Raw genomic sequence first — 24,418 nt, 5'->3', positions numbered from 1 at the left:
TTATTATATCATCACTCAGACTCTACAGTTGTTAATCTTTAACATAATCATGGTAGAGAGAATGATTTCGGTAGCAGAGTTTTCTCAAAACTGATATTCTTCTATTAAAAAAATCCAATAACACATCCACGATGTATTTGGTTTGTATCAAGCAGAAAGCAGAAGGGGCTCAAACTTGCTCCCACGAACAAACTACAGACAGGATCGAAAATTCTGTGGTCGGTTTCCCCATGCAACACCACTGAATGGTGCCAGATCACTGAGAATAGAGCCAGACCCAGCTTTCCGGCAAAACATGTTTTAAAGCCCAGCCAGAAAACTTAATTAAGATGGATGCAGTAAAATGAGACTCTCCATACATACCTGTGATATGCTTACATGCACTGAAAACAAAGCTAAGAAATTAGAGGGAATTAATTTTGCTACTCAAATTTATGAATGAAAACAATCTAATATGTTTTCCTGACTAGTTTTGATACGTTAAACTTTCAGTAGGAATGTTTAATTTGGTGATTGTGAAATGATACCACAGTACTTGCTCCTCTGTCAACACACCTTGTTCAGAAAAAATATGACTGCTATTGTATTAGAAAAAGATGTATTCTTATTTTGAACTGTCACAGTATTTCTAATAAAAATCACATCCAGTATATTTTTAGAGTCCTCCTAGAGGTACTTGTGGATAGGATTCCTCTTCACTATTGGCCTTATACCCACTAGTTTTGAGCACTAAGCATAGGCTGAAGCTGCATAAACATAAATCTGCTGGACTTCATAAGAAGAAAAGTAAATATTTCCCTATCGCTTCTTTTGGAGCCTGTTAAAATGCCCAGCACTGCAAATGCCTCTCAAAAGGGGAATCCAAGGCCACACATTTTGACAATCATGAGCATGTTATAGAGGCAGGGATGCATCTACTGTGACTTATGGGAATCTACTGCAAACTGAAAAGCTTCAGCAATTAGATAACGGTCCTGAGATTACACATTTTTTAAGTAATAACAATTGAAAAAAAAATCTTTCCAACTGATTTTAAGAAAAAGTCACTTTCCCACTAGTAACAATAGCACTGCAAGGACAATGTGACTCTGCGGATGTCAATGATATGGTATTAGTGCCATATTCTTTGCTGTCGTCTGTGCAAGAATAAAGCAGTAAGTGTTTATTATATATTTTTTTCACACCAGCACATAACAGCAGCCAACCACTTTAACAAAAACATGTTTGCCTCCCTGTTTCCCCCCCCTCTTCTTATTCATGGCTCCTGTAAGGGCATGCATTACTCACTTCATTTTCCTGAGATATCTCTTTTAAAGTAAAAAATAAGAGAAAAGGAAAGGCTAGGCTTGACTCTGTGAGACCCCTGTATTTATTCACACTTATTGTGCATGACTGTAGACTGGTAAATCATATTAGCAGCCTGTCTCCCCATCAAGCTGCTACTTGCTTTCCAGCCCTGGGAAGGTTCAACAAATCAACAGGAGCACGGAAAACAGAACATCAGTCTAATCTAGTGTTTAAGGTGAAGTTTTCAAACCCAATCTAAGAAGATCTTTAGAGCAAGCAACAAGCTGAAGGGCTCAGAAGGTGGTATTGACAATGAAAGAGTGTTGAAATATTGAGAAGCGCAGCACTTGTGCATTTTTAATAACAAGAGGGTCAACAAGGACACAGCTCCCTCAGTGCCAATAGTTGCCACACCAGGGCTATAAACGCTCTCAGTTCATCAGATTTCTTAAACAGTTCATCAGCTTTCTTAAACACCCTAAACCCCCTCAGCGGACCTTTAGTCTTAAATTAACAAACCAAAGCAATGAAAGAGGGTGCAGCTTGAATGGCCAGCATTGATCCCCAACGGGGCTCGGTGCGGCTACAGGCACTGAAAAACTCGCTCCATTGTCGGGAGGAATTGACAAACCTCCTCGCCTAAATAGTCCAGCTGAGGCGGGCTGGAGGCACGCAGCTGTAAAGGGCTCCCCTCGCCCCGCTCCCAGCGCTCACAATGCGCCAGGCATGAGCTCTTTGTCAGGCCCAGACTCTGCAATTTTCTAACAAGGATTAAAGTTGTTTCTCGGCAGGGCCAGTGAAAAGCGATTTAGCAACATACCGTGCTTTCTTCAGGCAAGTTAAAGAGAAGTAGTTAAGGAATTTCATTATTCTGTCGACCGGTGGAAATACAAAACAAATATATTAAATATTCGCCATCTTTCTGGGTGCCTGAGCTATAACATTTGCAGAACGGTCCAATTAAATATAACACTTATTGGCTGAAAGCAAGCACTTCAGATTTATTTCTGAAGTTTTATAAAAAGGTGCAGCTGTTTGCCACCTGGAAGGAGGCTCAATACATACCAATACACAAAGCTTTAGTCCTTCTAGGGCTGGCACCCCGAACGCCTGAGACACAAGACCCCGTCGAGTTTCTGTATCTTGCCTGCTCTTGATAAATGGGCACTGTCAAAATGCTTTTTCTGCTGAATATGGCAAGGGGAACAACTTTTCTAGGAACTGCATTCTATCTTCCTACAGAAGCCTTTATCGCACTATTGATCAGGAACTGAGTCACTCGGACGACAACGGGATGCTTTTACTTCCTCCAGCTCTACTTTTCCTACCAGGAACAATAACAAAAAGGATTCTTCTCACTGAAGAGTTTGTACATCAAAGGCAGCATAAGTTAAAATGCATAAGAAATACTATGAGCATATGCAATATTAAATGCTAAAATGCCCAGTTTTTATTAAAAGGCAATGCTATTGGATTGTTTCGAGATTTTGGTAGCTAGCATTAGTAGTGTGCCAAGGAACTTTTAAAACATTTTAAAAAAATGTGAAATGACGAAAGAATAAATAAGTTATTCCTTAAAAATGCAAACAGCAGAAGTTAGAAAAAAGTTCCTGATCTAAGTTTCGTAATTTATTTCCCTCTTTGTAAAATATGATTAATCATACTGACCTCCTTTGTTGAATGTTAATGATGGAAACAAGTGTTATTTGTAGTGTCTTTGAAAACACTCTGAGGTTTAGAAGTTATAGCTGTATTTTCAAGTTTAGGTATAGATGTCACCCACTTAAATGAGGATTTTTACCTGAGCCGTGGCGAGCTCATACACTCTTTTGAAGGCTGGAAAGCCTTGGTAACTCTTAAAAAAAACAAACCTGGGGAAGGATTTCTCAACCTGTGGGCCACCACGATACATCAGAAGGTATGTACACACAGGAACACCGAAATAAAAAATCAAGTCAGAAGAAGTAATTAACATTCAAAATACCTTTATATTTTTGCAGAAATGAAAAATATTTAGTTGCAAAACTAAAAGCAACAATGAAGCAACTTTGCGTAAGATGTTTACGCTCTTCCCTCAGGCTTAGGTAGCCCTTTGATTAAGAAAGCCTGAGAAACCTTTGAAGGTTGAGGCAACTGTAGGTAGACATAAACAGAAAATTTAATGTATCAACATGTAGAACTTTTGTTTGTACTCTCTTCCCAGCCTATCAATTCTGATTACTGACATGGGCAATTTATGAACTGGTTAAAATATCAATTTCTTCTAATGGAGGGAGACCAGAACTTGTTGGCTAGTGATGTAGTGCCCTCCCCCCACTCCCTCCTGTATTTTCACTCCCCTGAGAGGAACAAATTATCTCCCCAGTGACTTTTCTTTTCTAGATTGCGCTGGTCATAGATGGATGTGCACCAGTCTGTGAGGCACTTCCAGTCGCATTTCCAATGAGAATAACTGTGTCAGTGACCAGGAAAATGAAGGAACAGAAGCTGGGGAAACCTGAGAGAAGAGAAAGCTCTCATGCAAGAGCTTTCCCATCTCACTATCAGCTCCACTTCACGGTGACAGCCACTGCCCTTCTGCGACATATTATCCAACCCCACAAGGATGTGGTTTCTCATTATACATAGGCTCACAGTGCCACAACACAAAATGTTGAGCTAGGTTTGACTCTGAGCACCCAAGTTTACAGTGCCATCCCTGAAAAAATATTCTCACCGAAATCCAGAATTTTGCCTTCGTGGGAAGTCCACGCAAAGGTGATTTTGTGTGTGTGTGTGTGTCTCAGCATGATTGTTCTGAATCAACAGAGAATTTTATGTTATTGAGATGTGCTTCTACAGTAGAGACAGTAAGATTCAGTTGGCTCAAATGGTCAGTTAGCTGGCCTCTGACTATAGAAATAGAAATTATACCATCCACAGATACAACATTTTCAAGCACACTCATAGCCTGGCTATTCTTACAGCTACCCTAATGCTTCTGGCTGTTTGGTTTTTGACAATCTTTCTGTTTAGGACATCAAAGAAGTTTGTATTATTTCTCTGAAACATGAAAAATTTCTTCACCTTTTGATTCAAAGCACTGCTATGTCTGGAGGAAAAAATTTATGTGGCATAAACTTCATAGCAAAATGAATATGGGGGAAACAGCTGACATTACGATTGTGCTTAGAGTTAGAATTGCATCTCCATTTTATGGGCAGTGATGGAGCACTACTTCACCTACATGCTCACTTCCTGTATATTTACTCTATCAGGACACATTACTGTTATTGTTATTTAAAACACATAAAATACAATCCATACAAATATTAAAACTGAAACGGTACTTTAATGTACTTTAGCTTTCATCCAATAATAGTATGTATCCTTTAATATGCAGACATCGACCTGGAAGGCTTAGGGGACTTACTTTTGCATTTTTCTTAAATGTTCACAAAGTTCAAGGAGAATACTGTTGGTTTTGGGGGTCACCATGATGCCACTAGATTTATTCCTTTTGCAATTTTTTTTTCCCCTAGGAATTTTCATTTAAGAAAAACTGAAAGAAATGAAGATTAAACTAAGCATGAGTGGAAAATCCATGGAGTTAGCCTTGTTGGAACCATGGGATTAGCAGGCAGTACATCCAAATGAAGCCTTTTCCCTACACCAAAAATCAGATGTTTACAAGCCCTTGATCTGGAAAATGCAAATGATTAAATCAATATTAAGTGTCATATGAAAAAACTCTATTTATCTCTGCTCCCCATTTTGCTGCAATTCCTTCCCACATTTTCATTCAAGGACCTGTCCAAAAGTCCCACTATTGCTGTATCACTCATTTCTGCTGCAATGCTCTCAAGCGCTGTGTTCCCTCACGTGCTCCTACTTTGCACAGAGCTCCTGACACACACCTCTTCCAACCCACTGGTGTCTTACATTTCTAATGCTCGGCACCACTTATGAAGGCATCTTCCTGGAAACGTCTCAGGCTTTCAACCAGCGTCAGTGTTTTGCTTCCTCCTCTAGGCCTTAAAAATGCTAAGCCAAGTTTTGAACTTTGGCTTGGGAATTTGCAAAAATTTTCACAGCCTAAATTACAGCTACATGGACCAGGAAAGGAGAAGTGAGAAAGAAACCACATACTACTGTCTGCTTCAACACTCATACTCCTTGTGATAAAGGGATTAGGACCAAGATTTCTTTAGCTGGGTCATTTCAAATTACAAACTCTGTTTGGATACAAACCACATATTTTTTTTTCTTTTTTTTCTTTCTTCACCCTTTTTTTTTGTGTGTGTGTGTGTGTGTGATCGTAGCAGATTTATTAACTTGCCTCTTGCATCCTTACTTGGCCAAGGAAGAAAGATTTTCTTCCTTCCAGTGGGATTCTTTGGTTTCCTTCTGCCTTTTTTGTGCCATTACTCCAATGAACCTCTCAGAGAGCTCAAAAAACATTTTGTTTTTCTTAAGAATGATGAAACAAACACTTTAGTCTCTAGTCAGTCTCTTCCCTGCCTATTTGAATGAAGGATTCCCACTATCACTCCCAAAGCAATTGGCAGAAAAGGGAAAGGAGCTCAACAGAAAGAGGAACCCAAACCTTGACAGAAAGACCCCGTTCAGCAGGACTCAAGATGACAAACAAGTGAAGATGAGATATTTTGGTGATACAAGGAAACAAATTAGGCAGGCTAGTTTTCAGAAATCAGTAACGGGAAGAAAATAGAGAACGGGGCTCATTTAAAAGCATATTAAGCATCTCTGAAACTTCTAGGCAAAAAGGATATTGTTCCGAAATAGCAAAGAACATCTAACATATGAAAAGCTTATCTTTTAGGAGGAAAGTCAATTTTTCATATTTTAGGCTTATAATTAGAAGCTGGCTAGTTGCTATGGAACTGCTGCCAATTCACAAATAAATATACACTTTTAATACAAAATATACAGTACTCATCTCTCCCCGCATTGTATATTGGTTGCTAAACAGCAATTTACAATATTTATGCTACTTTATAATGTTTGTGACCTTCATTTTTTTCTGGCTTCTTCACATATGGTAGATGCACTGGGAAACTGGAAGTTTGCAAAATTAGACATGCATAACCCTTCCGTATCTGGACATATGTCATGTTGCTGTTCTGATTTTAAACACTAGGTACTAACATAATGCTCATGACCGCAAGAGAGACTAACAGCACAAACAGTTTCCCTACTCCACTCTGGATACGCAGTGCATCTGTGAACAGTACTTCCATAGGTTATTCTGGTGTTAAAACTCTCTGGAGCAAACACTGGCAGTCTCGCTACTCTGTGTGTTGTGTTGCAGTTCGGGTATATCTGCAAACATCCTCCAAGGCACAGAATGGGGAACATCACTTGAGTGACCTTGAAATGAAAACCAGCTTGGACCCTCAAAATAAACAAATGAACATAATGCAAAATGACCAAGTTGTTACCCGTTTTAACACTAGCCTCTTGCTATCAGGCTCTAGTTTTACAAACCTTATGAATGCACTTAGCTGCACAAATGCTACACAGTCTTCCTAAGTGCATGCGTAACATTAGTAAGGTTAAAGGTCCAGGTTCACTCTGCATGTAAGGCATGCAACTGAGACACCTACGTCTGCTTTTGCCCCATCAGCTGGGACTCCCTGGAGACTCCCTGGAGTGAGGCATCAGCAAAGGGTGATTCAGGGAGGTGGCAGAGTCCTCCTGTGAGCTGCATCTCTCCCTTAAGGTGAGTATACTCTTAATGTCTCTGCCTTGTATCAAAAGTGAGGTGGACCAAAGCTGGGCCAAAGTCTTTGTCATAGCTTTTAGGTACTGACTCATGTTAGTAGCTCTTGTCCTGGAGTCTCCTATTTAGACTCCCTGCTCCATATGGAATGAGGTCAAGTACATATTTTAATCAGAGTATTTAAAATATCTTGGGTTCCTCCTGGTGAATATTTACAGGCAGCTCGTTTCTTTCCACCTCAGCAATCTGGACTCATATCACCCGTTTACGCTGTATGTTATTGTAGTGGCAGATGACAGGGCTGGATGCAGCTGTGAAGTTGATAGGGAGTTGCACAGTGGTGTAGCCACTCCTCTCCTACGCAGCATCGATCGGGCACCACACTGAGCAGCGCTAATGCGGAGCAGAGGTCCAGCCTCCTGCCTCCCTCTTGCTTCTCCCCTCCCCTCCCCTCTTTGGAGAAAGTGTCCTTGGATTGGGCAGGCGCCTGGTTTGCTCCTTCCCATCTCTGACCCTATTGCCTGTGTGCACTCTTTCAGCTATGCAGATTTTACTGCTGCGTTGCTTTTTTTTCTGGAGCTGATTTTTCTATTCATTATTTGCACCATTTTTCTTGCACATTGTAAACACTTTTAGTACAGTACAAAGTAAGTACAAATGCTCTGTATATTAAGAAAATATACAATGAAACACTTTAAAATTATTTAAAGGAAATCATCTCTATATAGGTCAACACTTTTGCACATTTAAATCAGCACCAAAGCTTTAGTTCCATGTGATCAAACAGGTTAAGAAGCTCTTTCCACTGATGAATCACTTTGTCGGAGCACTCTGCAGCATCTTCACCTGGTACTATTTACAACATAGCAACCTCCTTCTGTAACTCCAGACTTATTATAGTAAAACTAGATTATTCTTATGCTTTCTGGCACTATTCTTCTAGTAATATGATCAACAATGTGGTTGTGTGTCTATTTGTGAACACTTATGCAGAGTTTTGCTTGATTTTCCTTTTTAAGCTAAGCTTGACCCAAATGAAATACAAGTATAAATATCAAACCCGCAAGTAAGGTTTGAGAAACCACAAGGTTCCCCTGCTGTTTATACGTGTGTGAATTACAGTACATCAAGAAATCAATATTCCCTAGATGGTGCTTGTGCCTGGCACTTCATGGTGAACAAACATTAGATAAGACAATATAAATGGTACAATCCTTATTGATTTCTCTTGACTGCGTAGAATGTGAAAGCTACAGCCACAGTTAACACTTACTGACAAACTCATCTAAAGTTTCAGTGCTATTTTATATTTTTATAGTTGTCCATGCTCAATTGATTCCATTAAGTTGCTAGACACATTTCAAGCCATCTAGATAGGAAAAAAAAATGCAGCGCCTGGAATGAGATGCTGCTACTTTGTGCCTAGCAGGATAAAAAGGTTAAAGGACTAAATTGTGCCTGGATGTTGGAAGGAGTTCTCTTTTATTCGATAGAATTTGTTATTGCTTTTAGTGATGGATAGATGCATTTAACTAAGTTAAACAAATGAACGAATAGTATAGATCAGAAATGTCTATGGGGAAACTGTACTGGAAGCTCCCAATGTTATAGCCCCTCCCCAAACAAACAAGCAAAAAACCCTTGTAGTTCCACCCCTGATTGATAAAATCCATCAGAAAAAAAATCAGATTGGCTTTAAAATCTTGAGTTTGGGATTTTTTTCCCCATTTGTTTTCCTCTTTTGAATCACGATGCATATTTTAAATTGCTTTTTTATAGCAATTTATATATTGTTCTTTTTTTAAAAAAAGTGAGCTTCTCACACAAGTCTGGGAAATTAGGGGGTAGGACAGCATAAGAAATTCTGAATATCAGGATATGATATTTAGTGCTCCCAAAAATAATTCTCTATTTCCCTTTTATACCCAAAGAGCTCTTTTAGCAAGATATCAGAATATCTATTTCATAGTTTCTTACTCCCCCGCTGGGAAGATTTAAATAATATGATTAAATTCGTGTGAAAAAGGTGGCAGACATCCATTCCGTGAATACTAAATGCAGACTGGACTATGGGATACATAAATATCTTCAGAAAACCCTTTTGTATATCTTTTTGGGCTGTTTGATACCCAACAAGATGGAATTCAGAAATTAAAAATGGCATGAAAAATGAAGAAGCAGGGAAATGTATCATATCAAAAACATATCAAAACCAGCCATTGTGTTTTGGTTTCCTCTAGAGAAAACACTCTCAGCTACAGTGTAAAATAGCTTACAAAGTGCTGAATATTCTGATTCCGAAGCAGCGAACTCTGAAGCACATGCTTTGCTTTAAGTGTGTTGTGGTCCTATTGATTTCAACAGTACTGAGCTTTGCTGGATTGATAGCAGCATAATCAGCACCCTCCAAGAGTGGGCACTCCTTTTCTCAGCATATTCCAGAAAAAAAAACAACAAAAACCCCCAACTTATATACTATATGAAATCAGATGGAGGTTACATTTTTCAGCTTTCAAATGAACTGTTGTTCTTTTATAGAGATTTCTATCTCAGAAAATGAGGTGAATCTACTTGAAAACATCAGGAATAATTTAGTGAACTTTGAAAAGTCTTTGAACAGTAAATTTGCAAGATGTTGCTTCTATCTTGCGGAAGAGTTTCATATATTTGAGCATGTTAATACAATTCACTTTTTAGTCCACATTTGGTGACACTGCCTACGGTTTTCTGTAAAATTCTTTCTTTACCAAAAAAGACATGACAAACTGTTTTAAAATGACAGGAATGTCTTTAGATCCAGAGAAAACTGCAGAGTGGTTCTCATATCAACAGCTTTCTGTTTTCCCTATAAAATATTAGACATAATTAAAGGTGAGTTAAGACTTTGGTGAAAATCTAAAGAGCATCGGCAAATCTGAGCACTGCTCAGCTTTTCAATTGCTTTTCTACTTCTCAGTTCTTTTAAATGGTTTTCTATGGCAGGAACATTTTTCTTAATTAGTCACAGCTAATTAGTGTTCTGGCATAGACAAGTAATCAGAAATGTCAGAGCTGCAAGGCTACATCTCCCTAATCCTTTGATAATAATTTAGCCTCCTGGGAGGGCCTCAAGCTGCGGTAAGTAGTGGCTGACAATAAGGCAAAATTAGGTGGGCAGCAGACCATTAGGATAGAAAAATAAAAAGCACTACCAAATCCTGCTGAGCACCATCAGGCAACTAACTACACTGCCAGATGAGGTGCCTGTTTAAGCCTGTGTTGTTAATTAGCTGATTCTACCAGACCTGCCACATATGTCCAGGTGCATCATGCAAAGATGTGTATTTCTGGGTTTGCGCCAAAGGACAATTTTGCACTGTGATCAAATTTCAAGAATCTGAGAAAGAAGCCCACATATTTCTTGAAGATTATTCTGAGTTATCAAAGAAATAAGAAGATCAACAAGCTACAATCCATTTTTGTTGAGTCTCTTTTAAGTAATTAGGCACGGTCCTCTCATGTTTCTCAGAGGTTAATACAAACACAGCTTTTGATTCAAATGTGGCCTTTAACCAGTTCTACCTAGTCTCAACTTGCTTGCTGAAGTTGCCTTGGCATATAATCCAGATCAAAAAGTAGACCTTTTGTCAAATCACACACTTGCAAATAATTACATAACAATGGAAGTGAAGATTACTTATGAAAATTAACGTGACAGGAAGCAATTTGAGAATGAGGAAAAAAAAATCACAATTGAAGTTTTCTAGAAAGACCTTGTTGAATATTAAATACTACAGTAATGGTGCTTTTGAGGTAGACATGGACAGCACAAGGAGTCGGTACAGAAAACTTACATTTAAAATATGTGTTCCTCTTAGCTGTGTAACACCAGCTGAAGATTAACTTGCTTGCCAGGGAGAAGCATTTGCACATTTTTAACACATTTTTGGTAAAAGGTCAGAAAACTTATAGAAATGATGCAATTGAATAAAGCATTTGCTAAAAATGTACTTGCAGATATGATGGCAAATAGAAATGAATCAGATGAGTACTTCATATCTCCATTTAGGCATAGAGTGAAGTACATGACATAGTAATCTTTGGAGAATAATTACCACCTCAAATAACCTCAAGTACATCATTGAACTTAAATCGTCCATCCCTGCTACTAATGGAAAAGGAAAATAATGGTTGTGATATGGGAACACTACTAGCATTTAATTCACATTCCAGACAAAATACAAGAAAAAGAATATCACATTACATCTGAACTTTTGAAATACAAAAGCCAAAAGCAGCTATGTAAATCTGGAGTGCTTAAGCATTTATATTACTCATAAAGATGTTCAATCTTTCTGCACTCCAAAGCAAGCTGTATGAGTTCCCTGCCATTAACATCTCTTACACTGCCTGTTGAATCGTTACCCTGCACGAGGCCACAACCCCAAGGACATTCACCTACGGGAGCAGTCCCTGTGATGCCCACAGGACTACTCGGGCACACCACACCAGTTTAACATCCATAAGAGATGGACGATCAGGGCCAAAGTCAACATCCACTAACAAGTGCCATCTTGTACAAGATAACGAAGGGACCTGTTTGCCAATGCCGACCTTTCCAGGATGCACACTCTGACTACTTTGTGTGTTTATGGTACGCTTGTGCACAGGTTAGAGCCTAAAAAAATTGGAAAGCCTTTAAGCTGTATCAATGGTAAAACACTGATGCGTTAGAACTGTTCTCTTAAAACCATTCTTTATTTCTCAAAGCAGCAATCAATTATTGCATAAAGATTTCATTGCATATATAGTCTTAATAAAATTGGAATCATACATCTGTTTACACCGTAAGTTTTTCACAACAGATCCAACACAAATATAACCTATAAGATAATGCTCTTAACGGCAAATAAACTAAGAATTGTTTTGAAGGGAAAACGTTTGAAACAGAATTTTTCTGTGTTCAGAGAAGAACATCCACATTTCATGTGCACTTAACAGGTACAAGAAAGTTAGAATCTACCCAAGTGGCACTTAGGAACTTTACATTACTTACAGAAAATAAGTATTGCATTGATGTTTTAGGCAGTGTTTTATGCAAAATGACTTATCTTTGTTAGCAAAATCCAATTTTGTTTCAAAGGAAACAGTTTTTAATTTATAAGTCTAATTTAATTTAAAATGCTCAGGAGTAGGAAGACTTATTAGTCCCATCTTAAAAATTCAGGTAGAAACGTGATTCTAAGTCTAGTCAGTGATGATAACCTGGCATGTTTATGGATACAGCACTGGTTTTATTGAGGTTAATGGTAAAATTCCCATTGATTTTGATAATGTAGAACCAGACCCCATGGGAATTTCATAGTCAGATATTTTTTACATCTGTTAATTTTGTGATCAGATACACAGCACTGTTCTGTGATAGGCTGCACAAATATTCTTATATCATCCATCAAGCAGATTATCTTTATAAATAAAAGGGGCCTTAATAATAATTAGTAATATTTATTCTAGGTTTGTGTAATTCTATTTAAATACTTTATTTTCCCACTCACCAACTGTTACTTTCCAGCCTTTCTCAAAATAAGTATTTTTCAAACACTGGTTTAAAAAAAAAAAAAGTGCAACTTTGTTTCTAAAACATTTTACTAAACGTTATTTTAAAAAATCAAGTTCTTGGTTTAAGTGATTAAAAAAGTTTCAGTGGGTGATGCTTTTAATCATAATTAAAAATTGTAATCATTAAACAAACACTGTAGTGCCTGTCTTCATGATTTAGTTGTTATACATTGCATCTACCTGAGTCACTGCAGCATTAATGGTAGAAAAATTTGCTTTATTTGAGTTTATTAGAGAAACTTGTCCCAATGTAACTTCATTGTCTTAACTTTCTTCAGTGGAGTATGGGATTGGAAGGAATCACATGGACCATTCATTGAATTAAGCCTACAGAAGTCATGAACATGGAGCAGACGTTTAGCCCAGAGCTACTGCAGACCATCCACATGTACAACACATTACAAAACCTTTCTAGTGCTCTTTAAGATCTACAGTGTTAAAAACAAACAAAAAACCCCAAGCAAACAAGCAAAACCCCACAACTATAAGCTTCTACAGCATGAGAGTAGGAGATAAATGTCCTGAGTTCCTGTGACAGGAAGGAATTTGATAGGTAAAATTCCCTGATCTTAGGAAGAAGACCATGTCCCACACCACAAAGGAAGACAAAAAGTCCTAAGTGTCTCTGACAAACTGACCAAGCAAAAAACTCTGTGACTCCAAATCTGGTGGTGAAGTTTGAGAACAAAAGGACGGCACATTGACCTTGTAGAGACCAGTGCTACCAGGAGCACCAAGTCATATTGTTCTGCGTGCTGTCTATATCCCTTCCAGAGGAGGTGAAGCATGAAATGCACCCAGAAGACAAGTTATTCAGAGAAAAGGAAGGCAAAAAAACCCGCATTGGTTCTGCTGCATGATCAGCAGAGGTACTGAAGCGTAGCATGATTTAAATGGTTTAAAAACGGTGCAGAAAAAACTAGCAGGCCAGTTTTCTTTCAAAGTCCCCTGAAGATCTGAGCCTCTCTCATATGTAAGGATTTGTATCTCAAGCTTAAATTCCATTCTCCTGATATTTCACATTTTGTATAGCATGGTAGTGCTCTTCCAGGCTTATCAAGCACCGCCATAAAACGATGTATGTTTTTTGTCTTCTCCCTAGACTTCTCAGATTGACAGAAAATTTTCCAACTTCTAGCCTTAACATATTTGTGACCCACTGGCAGACATTTCTACTTGTATCAATACCATTCTTCAATTTAAATGATCCTCTTTGATATCTACATTACTTCGTACGATAGACATCCTGTTCTCTTGGTCACTGTAATAGCTGTCAGTATATAGCAGCCCTAATCAAGTCAATGAAATCTGTGCATAAATAGTTTGTAAGTACAATTTTTTGGATTAAAATAGTGTCTGAGGCCTGATCTTGTCTATATTTATAACTATCAGTTCTAGCATACAGAACATCGGGGTTTTTTTGTTATTCTGGATGAGGTGTTTCCCTGGCTGAAACACAGACATGCACTTTTCCTACTTCGCTTTGCTGATGATTTCTTATCTGATAGAAATACAATGTATTTTAAGGGGAAATCAACAGTGATCTACAACTGTAGCCAGTCGAATGGCTTGAAGTATATTTACTAAAAACTTGAACGCATTTTATTATTTCTATTGAAATATAACTTGATAGACTTGAATTTATAAACAGTACCTACTAATTTAAAAAACCCTTCCAAAAATCATGGGCAAAATCTTGCTTAGTCGTACTGTTCTAAATCTGAATTAATCCCAGGACAGGTGAGTGAACACAGTGAGATGCTTTTATTTTTAATTTCTGCAAGCTATGAGCTTACATATTTGTTAGTGCATACATCTGATTGTGTCCAATTGGTTATATCTCCTAGTGTGACGTTATGTAGAAACGTGATACCACCATACATGAAGAAAAATAAAGATACAATAGATATTTGATATACAGAATACTTATCACGTACATCTTTTTTCTTTCCTTACAAGCATTGGCCGTGACACCATACAATGCATACTACTGAGTAAAGGAGAGAGGAATGGTTTTGTGTCTCAAAGGCAAGTGCTATGTCATGGCTTACATCCATCCAGGAGATGTTTTCTTGTGCTGAAAAGCTTGATTGCTGAAATCAAACTTGGAAAAGATCCTTGACCCATGCTAACCCAATTGTACTGAGGCTCTGTCCTTGGGTTAGTGCTAGGTGGCCTAACCCAAAATCATGCCAGGAACCATGCTGGTGACTTAACGGTACAGATGATCACCTGCTAGTCCTCAGGCCTGTGCCCAGGCCCTGGCCAGTTTACTGCTATTGACATAGCCTAAGGCTTGGTCCAATCCCACTACACCAACAAAGTCAACGTGGTCTCTCCAGTGAGGGTTAGACTTGGCCTTAGGCATGTAATTCTACTAACATTCAGAAAATTACAACATACGCAAAAATAACCCCAAAGAAAAACAAAAAGTGGAATCTTGAAAATGAAACATATGCTTGCAGATTCAGTGCAAAAGCAAACTGAAGCAGAAGTTGCTAATATGGTTTTAGTACTTTGTGAAGGTGCCAGCTGGATGGATGATAATTTTTCTAGCCCTGCAGGGCATCAAAGCTTTTATAAAATCATTCTTTTCACACATATTAGCACTTAGCTTATTAAAACAGATGATACTTTTTTTTGTAAAGCTGCCTGGGAGTGTCTAGAAATATAAAATCTGAGAGATAAGTCTCATTTTGACCAGCCAGTCTAACAAACAACAAACACTGACATGACATACCATGGCTGAGAGTCTATGTTATGGGACCTTCTGTGACTGCCACAACTGTAGTGTCACAGTAAAGGCTGTGAATTGCTGTTATGAAAACATTTGCTGTAACTTGCATAATTAAATGAAACTGCCAGCAAAGCTTTCTAAAATACTTAGGAGATGACACACAAATAAATACATTTCAAAGTCTGTATTATGTTCCAGAATTCGTTTTGTAATAAATTGCATTGCACAGTGCCAGAGATGACTTCCTCCCCTGTTCAAATTCCTACATAATTATAAGTGACTGACATCATTGCCACGTAAATTGATCCAAGTTTAAAATAAAATAACTTTTATTTTAGACATATTTTACATGTGTAGTGCTTTGAATTTATACAGAAGATACAATTTCAGCTGCCTACAGCTTCTCCTTCAGACAACTCAGAAAGGGACATACTAGACATAAATTAGTGGTCAGAACTTGAATGAGCAGAAATATGCCCAAGAGTGTTGCTCGTAGCCTTACAGGAGAGCCTTGTATGAAGAAAATTTTGGTAGAGTAGGTGATAATTTCTAACAAAATGAGGTGGAATCAGGGCAAAGGAATGAGTGGAGGGAGGATGCAGAAGCCAGTATCGAAGCTGAGGGAAATTATTATTGCAAAGATACAGGCTGGCAAGCAATGTGTGGGCCTCAAGGAGGAGGAAGAGGATTACTCTGAACTTGCAGAAGCGGGATTAGAGTTTTGAAAACAAGTTTGACAATTCAATAAAAGTTTGGTTAACTTTAAGAAATTATAAATCTTAAATTAAAAATCCATAAAACAAAATTCTAAAAGTCATTCCATGAAAGTACCAGTCAAACCCGTAGATGTACCTGGCAAAACTGGCCTCTTTCTGTATACGAGCAGGCAGTGACATATACAAGTTCTTTATTTGGGGAAATTAGGTCTGCAATGGAGTCCACAAACCACACCAATCCAATTCTCTCCACTAACACATTCAAAATCAAAAGATGGAATAAAATTGGACTATTCACAGTGGAAAAATTACTATTTCAAATAATAATCTTCTACCAATTTTATTTACACCTTCTAGCACTTAAAAGTTTCATGCAGAAAATGTTTAAAGAAAGGCCACCCTTGACAGCTGAAGATGGTCGATAAAAAGCAAAAGAAAAAATGATCAACAGGGAAGAACATCTGAACAGCTTGTTGAATATCACCAAAATGCAGCTTATCCCTTCTGAGGTAGTAGTGGTACCAGCAAGCTTTGCAAGGGTAGTTACTTACATCAAATAACTTCTCTATATACATTTCCTCATTGACCTTTTCTCGAAGTATATCCTGGTTCTGTCGAACAAACATAATGTAGGTATCTGCTAGATCCATCCCTGGTTTCTGTGGAGACATAAAGGGAGAAAGTAGTGGGAAGGGAAGGAGATAGACCACTCAACAACTGAGACTTGTAAGAAGTTATACTTAAACATAATGAAAACTGAGATTATGTTACAATGTTCACACATGTATAAACTGTATTTACTAAACGTGCTGTGAATTCTGGGTTAGTTACCAAATTCAGGAGAGTTCACTATTAATAAAATTGTCAGTGTTATAATTTTCGGATGCCTTGAGTCATAAACCTACATTGCCATATGTAATGGAATGAAATCTTGTCTCTGGTAACATCAATGGCAAACTTGGACATTTTCCCCTTTTTTGTTAGTGAGGCTCATAGCTAGTCCACCCTCAAGGTCCAGATCCTGCTATCACATTCAGAAAATGGTTAAAAAAAGCATTCAGTTCCTTTTGCATTTCCTCAGATTTGCTTCCAATGTACAGCTGAATTTTGTGTTTGAGGTTAGCTTCTACTAATTCTGATTCAAACTAAGTTCAAGCATTTGCCTGAGAGCAACGGCATAAAAAGGTTGGTATGAGAGTAGATCTGTACCCCTGTTTTTCTGAAACTGTTGCACTGGCACAATCAGCTCAGAGGATGACTAGGGAAGGAGCAAGGGCTGAAATGTTTCCCTTCTGGTACCGATCCATGTTCTGTATGAATAGCAGAGTACGCATAATTTTCATACCACGCTCCCAAACACGGGACAGGCTAGGATATGTCGTGTATATGTGATACTATGTCAGACCAGCCAGAGTGGTTGCTGAAACTGCTCTCTCCTGCCCAGCTGGGACTTCTGGACCTCTGTAGCCACAAAATGTTCACCTTTCTCTAACAGGAACCCAGAATGAACATAAGCAATTTGGAAAGTCTTCTGTAAATGTCCTCTGTGGGCAAGTTTGTAAAAGTATCATATGATCCCAAATAACAGTTTTTAAAGTTCATGGCATGCAAAAGAAGGCTAAGTTTTATAATACTTTACAGTAAGCCTTAGCACAAAGCTATTTATAAAGGATTCAGATTTGTCTAAGACTGACTCTGCACAGAATAATTAACAGCTCCAGGGAAGGAGGACGAAAGCAGCTATACCCAGTCCCTGAATTCCCAGGCATAAGTCATCTCTATTTCTCAGAAGCTGTTATTGTCTGAAAACAGCACACGTACAAAGCTGCAAGAGTAAAATATTTAGCATATTTTAAAGGCTTGTATGCATACACATGCTCATATAGTTAAAATATTTACATATAATTTTATATTAAGGGTTCTTTTCTAGCCTACAAGCAGATAACTTTTAATTTTTCTCATTCCTTATTATCTTGTATGCAATATATTATAACGTATATAAACAGATCTGAGCACAAGAGGGGAGGAAAGGTGCAACATGTCCAAACTAATACCTGTCCAGAAATTGCCATTACAATAATAGGATGAGAGCATTCTCCCCTCAAAACTGCAGATCCCTCCTGGATCATAAGCTTCATCTCTTGTTTCCTGAATCTACCACAGACACATATAGGAATATGATCCAAAATAAGAAGATTTTCTTTTTCATTTATACATGTGCATCAATGGCAGTTTCATTTCTTAAAAGGAATGATGGCCTGGTTTAACACTCCTAGCATCTTCAAAACTTATACTGAAAAACTGAAATGTCTCCTGCACATTTAGATTAGTCATTCCAGAGGCAATGTAAGCTCATTTCAAAAACTTATCACATACAAACGTGCCTACATGAAACTCTTAAGAGGAAAGCAGGACCATTTATATTTACATTTGAGTTACACACCTTGATCCTAAGCACAGAAATAAAACTGTAAGATTACAATAGATAAAACAGTTTTCTGTTGGAAAACCTGGTTCAAGGAAATCAATAGATTTCATTGATAAAAATGTGCCTTCTTCATTAAAACGTGACAGAAATGTTTTTAAATTAAACTAAATCATAAAGTGATTTAGGAGATTTAAAACAGAAAGCTCCATATATTCCCTTAGTATACTCATTTGTGATGGTAGAAAAGAATACAAACAGCGTTGAAACTTTATGTACGTTCTAAAACTTGATAAGCAGTTTATAGGAACTGGACTAGTTTTAACTTGGAGAGATAATGGGAAAATATTTTGAAATCTCGGGGGGGTATGTGAAGGAGATAATCTAACAAATGAAGGGCTGATTATAGTTCTAGGAGATATATAGTAAATGTAAAAATGAATCTTCCAATGAATGCTAAAACCTAACGGTTCTCTGATTCATGCAATTTTTTCTTTTACTAAGTTCAATGTTCATCCTGCAGACAGCCAAAGCTAGAAAAATAACATTTCCCATCAGCATTAACTCTCCCCTTATCTTTGAGATGTTTACCTAGTCTTGAAGCTGCGACATATGGGAATTTCACACCTAGTGAATATATTTTCATGTAGCTTGTGGCACAGGAGTGTAATCATTAAAAGAATATACACAAGTAAGAGTAACTGCAACAGCTGGTGACATTTACCAATTAGAATTACAGTTCTTTAAAACACTTCATCCTTCTTTAATGTGTGCAGGATAATTATCTTTGAAATTGCTGTGGAAAAAAAAATTAATTTTCCTTTTAAACAGTGTCTGTCTACACTAGAAATATGTCTGGGTAAGGAAGTTATCAGTACTCCAATAGTATGACACTGTTTTAAAAACTCACAAAATCATTGCAAGCTAACCATCTCCGCTCATGGTGGGCAAAACACATATTAAACATTGAATGAACCAATAGCATATCAAATACTTCATTATCTCTCCATATTGCGTGCATTGAATTTGTTTTCTCTAAACATGTGAAAGAAGAAAAGAAAGCTATTATAAGCATCAAAACAGGCTTAGTGCTATATATATCATGTTTTAACTTTTTTTTTTTTAAATAGGTATTATGTATTAGATGGGAACCTCTGATTACATGATCGTATCATTCCTCTATTTTGGATTATTGAACTTCAGAAAAATCCCAGGCTAACACAGAATAAAAAAAAAACAATTAAGCAATTGGATGTACCATAAAAGACAAACTAATAGAAACTGAGACATATTTTAAGTAACTGTCACAGGGGGCATTTCATTACTAACATGGGACAGACTTAAGCAACTCAGTCTCCACTTCTATACCCAAAATAAAAAATTCTGCTCCTCTGAATCTCTGGCGGAACATCTGCTGAAGTTAATGGGAGAGACTTATTTGCACATCTTTGGGAGAAGAATTTAACCTGGTATATTTATCCGGATAAGTGTAAAAAAACGTATTCTGTCTGAAAACTTCCCCAAGTAAAAAAGTGTTTTTATATGATAGATAAAAAGTTATTGTAGGTTTGTTTTATTGAGAACAGCAGACAAGATGTTTTGGCTATCTGAAAATGAAAAAGAACCAAACAAAGAGATGAATGGAGAAACTGGAAACACAAAGACATCAAATAAAATACCAGGAAATGAAGAGTTGTAAATAGGGTTACTTTGTCGCTGGTTACACAAGTAACTGAATACACTGGCGAGTGAATGAGTTTAAACAAGGGTGTAGGCTTCAGCACATTCTTTTTTAGGGTTAATCACTAGTTAACCTGGCAAGATGAACATGCTGTTTGGGGAAAAAAAAAAATCCTTGTTAATTACATACTGCAAGTGCTCTTACTTCCTGCTGCTGCACCTAATCCCACAGGTGCAGGTTGTCTCTTTTACTATTCACTGGTAGGTGGGTCCAGATCAACAGGCACTTTTTCATAGCAACAAATTCAGATAAAGAAGAAACAGCTTAACTTTCCCCCTTTAAACAGGAAAACACTATCGTAGTGTCTATTTAATGTCTATTAATGTTATTCCAGTTTCCAAGATGATGTAGAAGCTGTATTATGATTGACACACATCGCTCCCACTGGCAAAATTTGCCTGAGGCACCTAATCAACGTTAATGCTGCGTTGCCTTGATTTCCAGGCGTTGAAATATTTTGCTGCTGAAAGGCTTGTTTGCAACAAGCTTAATTCTGCCACTAATATTAGGCTTTCCCTACAGGAGAGACGCATCTAAATTTCTGCACAGCTTTTTGCAATGCAACAGTTTGCCACAAATCTCAATAAAACCCGTGTACATTTGTAAATACTTGAGTTATGTTTATTCTCACTTTGGCATTTGCCACAGAACATTTCCTAGCATCAGAGAGTATTACCCAAACTTGTATTCTTGATATTACCAAGAAAAAAATCTAGTTTTACCTAGTTGCTGTCCTGTGAAAGCATTCATTTTTCAAAGACAAGAACAGATGTTGGAGACTAACTATATAATAACAAACTTCATCCCATTTTGCGTTTGCTTTCTTCTCCACCCCCCTCCCCTCCCCTGCATCCTGGAGGGAGACGTTTTAACTACAGCGTGGATATAACAATGAAATGAAAAGGAGTGATGAGCTGGAGGGGGCTATTGTGAGAAACACAGGAGCTCCTTATTCAGTGTCCATCACCAAATGAAAGAGCACGTTGGAAAATTTCACTGCCTGAAATTTCTCCTCTAACTACTGCAAGGCTCATCACTTGGGCATTGGAATGACAGACTTACTTAAAATATCACTAAAATATTTTTGGAATAGAAACTACTTGTACTCATGACAAGATCATCACTCCCTTCATTTCTTACACATCAAAATACGTAAGTCAGGCAGGAAGATGCATCATTTGTATAATCAGTCTATTATAAAGGTAATATTTTATTCTCACATGGTTATGAAAAATAATATATTGCTTAAAAGAAAAAATACAACGCATTTTCCCTGCTTCTAATACATCTTCTTGTAGATGAAAAAGCAACTTTGGCAAAGGGTAAACGTGTGTATTTTGAGAACTATCATGCAGAACTTAAGCTGTGATTCTGCAAGCATTTAAGCAATGCATTTCATATTTTTTCATATATCTGTAGTTTCATTGCATTCACGGGGCAACACATGCGTGCAGGTGTTTGCACCAGGATCTTGATTCTGTAGTGCAAAAGGTCTTCAAAACACTACAGTAACTATGACAAAACCAAGTATTAAAATATGCCTTTTTCCCCAAAATGACTATGTTATTTTAACTTTCCTACTGATTAGCTGCCATCCCTCTGATCTCCATTTAAGAGGTATCTCAAAAACACTGCTGACTTAAAAGAGATGATGCAAGGCTTTCCCTCCGATTCTGCAATAGCTTGTTTTTATGGATCTGAAAACAGAAGGGCCATTTCCCAGGTTGGGATATACGGAGGAGGAGGAAGAGGAGGAAGAAGACAGGAGAAGCCCTGAGCATGAGAATAATGACTGTTCTGTGCTCTTTATTTTTAAACAGAGGTCTCCAAGTAAATGAATGGCACAGTATGGCCACACCTGAATAAACACTGATTTCCCAGAAAAAGTAATTTGCTTCTTAAAACCTGCGAAATGAGGCCATACAATACAAGTGTGATATTTGGAAATGGAGGTATCTGGAAGGTCCCAATGTATATCTGCCTGGTAGGAGGCAGAGTTCCTACTTTGGCCTCTACAGGACCCCATAAGTCAAATGCTGGCACATGTGTGAGGCCCCTTTTCATACCTTTGATCCCCGCATAAAGGCAAGAGCGGAGCGAGAGGCCTGGCATTGTGCGAGCTGTGCACTGCTGTCAGCCTGGGTCCTTCAAATGGCCTCTCTGCACTTGGTATGACAGGTGGCCTACATGAAGTGAGGGAGGATTAGGTTCCTTCTGTGCCCTCTACATGACTGGCATAGATTACTGGCTCCTACAAAGGGATTTAAACATACCTTTCTGAACAAAAAGCAGTATATAAATATGCATGTAACTGGATGCTCAATTTATATGAGTAATTGCTCTGGTTATATTTGTAAATGAGGCAAATGTGAGTAGAAATGACCAGCTAGAGACACAATTATTTGTGTGCAAAACTGACTTACAAAATGAGAAACTGAACGCAATGAAATTATCTACATGGTTGAGGAATAATAATAATTTGAGATTAACAATATACATTTTTTTGCCCTTAATTCTACTGCATTCTTTCCCTATTCTCATTAATTAACTGGCTTTGTGAACAGAATGTTAAAAAAAAAAGAAAAAAATTAGACAGGTTGTACTTCTACGTCTCCTAAGGATTGCTTGGGCTTTAAGAGAAACTAACAGAGAGTTATAGCAGATTTGGGTGAGTTGTTTTTTTAAAAAACCTGTAACCTAAATCAGCTCCTGCATTCCCAAACATCAAAACATAGCATTAACAAGAGAACAAACTGCACCTTTGACGTACTACTTATATTTGTAATGTTTGTGTTATTTTCCTCCAAACATTTGGTTTCTTTCACGTGCACAGCAGCCACAATTTCTTTCACTTCAGAGCATAGCGTACCGTGACCATTAGCAACAAAAAGAGCATAATAGCAACTAGATTTTTTCATTATTATTTTTAGGAAATCATCAGCCTTCATTGTTGTTACTTTTCTTAGTCTGGGTTATTTTGCACTGCTCTTAGTATTTCTGTTGGTGTTTCAATTACCAAAACATACACAGTGTCCATATAGCCCTATAAGCAATGGCCAGGGAAAGCAATGAGAGCTCCTTGTGACTGCGTACGTCTCACTTCATAAAGGGCATTCTGAAAAACGGAGGCTTATGTCGAATGTTTTCTTAAGCAGGTTAAAAAAAAAAAGATGAAACTCTTTTTTTGGATGGAGTTATTCATAATTCTCTGGCAAGATTAATGAATGGAAGGGTAGATAGCAACATTCTTACAAACATATCTGCCAAATGAACTGCAACTCTGTGTCTACATTTCCCACCCTGGCCCTGAGAAATTGAGGGATGCCTTCTGGTGAGCGTGCATCTTCGTGCCCAACTATTTATTGTCTAAATGCCCTCTCAATATTAATAGAATTAACCTTTTCCTCAAAATGACCAAGAATCATCCAAGAATGTCCTCCTCCTTTTTGAATCCTTTATTTCTGTTTTTATTTACCTTTTAACTTTTTTATCCCCTTTACCTCTCATCCTCTCTCTAAAACATTCTGCTCACTACTACCTTCATTTTCTTCTTTCATCTAACATCTCTTTTGTCTAGTTAGTTTCTTCTTATTTCACTATAAACCAGCAAATTTTTCTCTCTTTGCCAAATATTGAACCTGGTAATCAAAGATCAAAAAACTCTGTTGAAATCACACACTCAAAAAAACCGCAAAGGCCTTTTGCCCACCCCAACCTCCTTCTCCCCCAGATCCACCAAGCAATCAAGAGCTCTGTTTCAGGGACCCCAAGGACAGCGCTAAGGCGACCCAGTGAGATCCTCGAATGGAGGTGGGGCACGGGGGCAGAATGTGGTCATCTAACAAAGTGCAATTTTGCACATATTTGCAACTATATCAAAAGAAAGGACCTACTGTGGTCACCTTTAAGTCACTTCCATATATGCAGCTATATGGTAAGCAGGGACAAGAAGAGATTTTAAACCATATCAGTTCAAAATACAGCCACACAAGGCATTTAATTAGCTTCAGTGCAGGCTTGATAGGTTACCATCACACGACCAAGAGCTCAGTGTAAATACCTCACCCTGTGCTGCCCCCCTCTCCACTTCTCACTTCAGTTGTCAGCCCAGGAGATGACCTTGTAACGTGATGACTTACAGCCTCCTTTTGCAGTTGGAATTTGTAACTTCCACAACGGTGATTTTAGACCC

The 24,418-nt window shown here is 37.8% G+C and overlaps 1 protein-coding gene across 1 annotated transcript in view; it reads right to left on the bottom strand.

Moving 5' to 3' along the window:
* Positions 1–24,418, bottom strand: part of CADPS2 (calcium dependent secretion activator 2) — a 331,334-nt gene that overhangs the window by 6,395 nt on the left and 300,521 nt on the right. The window contains exon 27 of the mRNA XM_075146854.1: positions 16,612–16,719. Coding sequence (XP_075002955.1) covers positions 16,612–16,719 — 108 coding nt within the window. The remainder of the gene's footprint in view (positions 1–16,611; positions 16,720–24,418) is intronic.

This window comes from Calonectris borealis, chromosome 1, assembly GCF_964195595.1.
Source record: "Calonectris borealis chromosome 1, bCalBor7.hap1.2, whole genome shotgun sequence".
NCBI lineage: Eukaryota > Metazoa > Chordata > Aves > Procellariiformes > Procellariidae > Calonectris > Calonectris borealis.
Note: the sequence above shows the minus strand (reverse complement) of the source record. Positions and strands in the feature narration are given on the sequence as shown.